Source organism: Lonchura striata, chromosome 1 (genome assembly GCF_046129695.1).
Source record: "Lonchura striata isolate bLonStr1 chromosome 1, bLonStr1.mat, whole genome shotgun sequence".
NCBI lineage: Eukaryota > Metazoa > Chordata > Aves > Passeriformes > Estrildidae > Lonchura > Lonchura striata.
Genome location: NC_134603.1, coordinates 105101790 through 105105349, shown reverse-complemented (window position 1 = coordinate 105105349; position 3560 = coordinate 105101790). Strand labels below are relative to the sequence as shown.

Below are 3560 nucleotides of genomic sequence, written 5' to 3'. Positions count from 1 at the left end.
TTGTGACATCGTGGGGGACGTGTCACAGTGGGGGCAGGTACAAAAAGGCCCCAGCGGGTAACAGTGGCCCCGGATTCCTTGGGCAAGCGGTGAGTGCACACGCGTGGCAGGGAGGCCGTGCTGGGGACAAGGGGCGGGGTTAGAAATGCTGCACCCCTGGCTGGGTTCTCCCTCTGCATGGAGGGAGAGCCCCTCATGGCAGAGCCTTGGCCACGGTACAGTGCTGCTGCTGCTGCTGCTGCTGCTGGGCCAGTGGGACAGGCCTTCCTGCCCCCAGCTGTCTGGGGCCCTGTTCTTGCTGCCCTCAGATCACTGGGATTCGTGTCCCTGCTGCTCCCACTGGCAGCCGCCTCCCTCCCCACTCCCCATCAAGGCCTTCTCTCCATCCTCCTGCAGACCATGGATTTCTGCGTGTTGTGGCTCCTGCTCTTGCTGCGTGTAGTCCAGCACCCGCAGCCCGTGGGTGATGTTTTGGATGAGGTGACGCATCGGGAAATGGAGTTGCGTGCAAAGTTCCAGGAAGAGGAGAGGATTCGGCTGGAGCGGGAGGTGGAGCAGCTGGCGCTGATGCAGAGTGGCGCATCCTGGAGAGACCTGCTCTGGTCTGCCTTGCAGCCCTGGCAGGTCTGGGCATTTGCTGGGCTCTTGGTTCTTCTCTTGGCAGCATGGTTTATGCGGAGGACAAGAAGTCGTGGGGCAGAGTTCGGTGGCAAGGAGGAGACGGAAAAGGAGAAGGAGGTAGAGGACGAGACATGCGTGTATGATGTGAGATGGCTTCTAGAGGAGCACATACAGGGGCCTGTAGAGGACCTGCAGACAGGCTGCAACAGGACGGTGGCCCTGATAGACAATTTCACAACTGTCCTCGGGCGTGCCTTGAATGGGACTTTCTACCCGGTGCTGCAACAAGCCATTGGTTTTGGCAGTGCCTTTGAAGGTTGGGCCGCCCGTGAGGAGGAAGTTGTGTACCGGGTGCTTGTACCCCTGACTCCTCCCCAAGGCCACATCTTCCACCTGGAGCGTGACACCGACCAGCAGAAGCCTGGCAGGAATTTCCGTGTCCTTGCGGAGCTGGAGTGCAGCTGCCCCAGGGATTACCAGGCCACGAACATGCTGTGCTTCCAGCACCACCCTGACGTGATTAGGAGGAGGACTCGTCAGCCCAACCTCCTAGACACGCTGTGCACCGGCTCCTACCTCGACGTGGAGAAAACTGTCCAGTGGTTCTGCGCGCTGGTGGAAGAAAACTGGCGGCTTTTGCCCCAGTCACGCAGTTGGCGTTTAGAGCTGCTGCCCTCCAAACGCTCTTGCAAGCTCAGGCTGAGCAACAGCCAAGAAAGCTTCCAGGTTAAGGTGCTGTTTGGGGTGCAGCAACACGCCTCAGACATCTTTATCAGCAGCCAGCATCGAGGGGCCCACACCCCAAGCACAACGTGGCCCGAGACCTACAGCGTGGCAGAGACAAAGTTCTTGAGGCGCATGGCCAGGCTGGCTCCCCAGGACGACTCACACCTTAAATGCCTGCAGCTCCTTGCCCGTGTTCTTGCGCGCAAGGCCCTTTCCATCCCTTCCATCAAGACCAATGTCACGCGCCTGCTGAGCACCGTACCGGCGTCGCAGAGGCACAGGAGACATTTCCTGCTGCAGCTGTCGGATGCTCTGGAGCAGCTGCACTTATCTCTGGAAGGCAAACACCTGGAGCCTTTTACAGTGGGCAACCAGAGGCTTCCGGAGGAGTTCCGCTTGCCCCCAGATACACAAAGGGCTAGGCCATCCAACCTGTTCCACGGCCTGCCACAGGATCTGGCTGCCCACCCCTAGGCCTTGATCTGTGCCGTCGCCTGGCAAGAGTGCCGGCCTCTGGCCGCTGCTAGCGGGGCACGTAGAATCACAGCATTAGAGAATCACAGAATCACTAGGTTGGAAGGGACATTTAAGACCATCGAGTCCAACCCATGGCCTAACACCACCTTAGCTATTACCATGACCCTGCGTGCCATATCCAACCTTTTTTTAAACACATCCAGGCATGGTGACTCCACCAGTTCCCCCAGGCAAACGATTCCAGTACTTTACCACTCTTCCAGTAAGAATATTTTTCCTAACGTCCAACCTAAATTTCCCTTGGCACAGCTAAAGACTGTGTCCTCTTGTTCTGTCACTTGCTGCCTGGAGAGAGACACCAACCCCCACCTGACTACAACCACCTTTCCCGTAGTTGGAGGGAGTGACAAGGTTGTCTCTGAGTCTCCATTTCTCCAGGCTAAACAACTCCAGCTCTGTTCCTCACAGCGCTTGTGCTCCCAAGCCTTCACCAGCCTTGCTGGCCTCCTTTGGATGCGTGTGCTCGCGGGGCTTGCAGCTGGTGGCAGAGAACCAGCTTGTAGCTCCATGACAAAGACAGGAAAGAATGGGATGCATAGACAGATAGATATCTGTCTATATAACTATAGTGTGTATATATTGATACAAATATTTTTACTAACAGATGTGTTTTAATAGATACATATTATAGTGATAATTCAGAAATGATCATGTTATCTTAAAAAAAAAAATAGCAAGTATAGGATGTCACTATTATGCCACAGTTATTTGTGGCTGTTGTGACACATATTAATCCTCTGTGGTTACTGCATTTATCAGAGGCGAGATTTTGATGATGCAGATATATTTATAAAATATGTATTATACATACACATATTGTATTTACTACAAAACAGTAATTTAATACAATATCTTTAAAATTATCATATTATTTTATAAAAAGAAATAGCAAGTATATGATGTCACTATTATGTCAGAGTCATTTGTGGCTCTTGTGACACATATTCATACTCTGTAGTTACTGAATTTTTCGGAGGCAAGATTTTGATAGTACAGTTATATGTATACAATATGTATTATACACACACATATTGTATTTACTACAAAACAGTAATTTTATACAATATGTTTAGAATTAAATGTTTATTAAATATGTGGAATGTTATAGAATGAAAAAATCATCATGACGAATATGACAGTGGAACAATATAAATTGAGTATTTAATAGATCTGTTTGGATGCGTAGTAATGCTCCATAGTTAGCGCATGCATGACGAGCACGCAAGGATCTGCTGTGCTCTTGTTTCAATAAAAGGCAGTTTTGCAGAATCTGGAGCATGCGAGACTTTCTTGATCTCAGCCACACCTATAGTATTGGTAAATGTCACCCGATGGGAATCTGGGCTTGTGAACAGTCTCTGCGAACTCAACCAAACTAACAGTGCTGAATTGGTTCTAATCAGCAATTAAGGCCACGTGCCCCTGACCCCCCTCTGATCCCAGAATCACAGCATGGCTCCGCTTGGAAGGGTCCCTAGACATTGTCTTGTTGCAAGCCTGCTGCCAAGGGCAGGGACACCTTGCACCACCAGGCCACATTGCAGCAAGCCCCATGCAACCTGACCTGGAACACTGCCAGGGACTGGGCAGCCACAGCTTCCATGGGCAGCGTGGCCCAGGTTGTCACCAGCCTCAGAGGCACACTTTCTTGCACATCTCCAGCCTAACCCTGCCCT

The 3560-nt window shown here is 51.5% G+C and overlaps 1 protein-coding gene across 1 annotated transcript; it reads left to right on the top strand.

Annotated features, from left to right (window-relative positions):
• Positions 1 to 399: 399 nt before the first annotated feature.
• Positions 400 to 1821, top strand: LOC144245924 (inositol 1,4,5-trisphosphate receptor-interacting protein-like 1). Its single transcript, XM_077781489.1, has one exon. It carries the CDS (start codon positions 400 to 402, stop codon positions 1819 to 1821), a length of 1422 nt encoding a protein of 473 aa, XP_077637615.1.
• Positions 1822 to 3560: the final 1739 nt, after the last annotated feature.

Excerpts from the sequence above, each read along its gene's own strand:
- LOC144245924 (XM_077781489.1), top strand. The coding sequence starts at position 400 with ATGGATTTCTGCGTGTTGTGGCTCCTGCTCTTGCTGCGTGTAGTCCAG.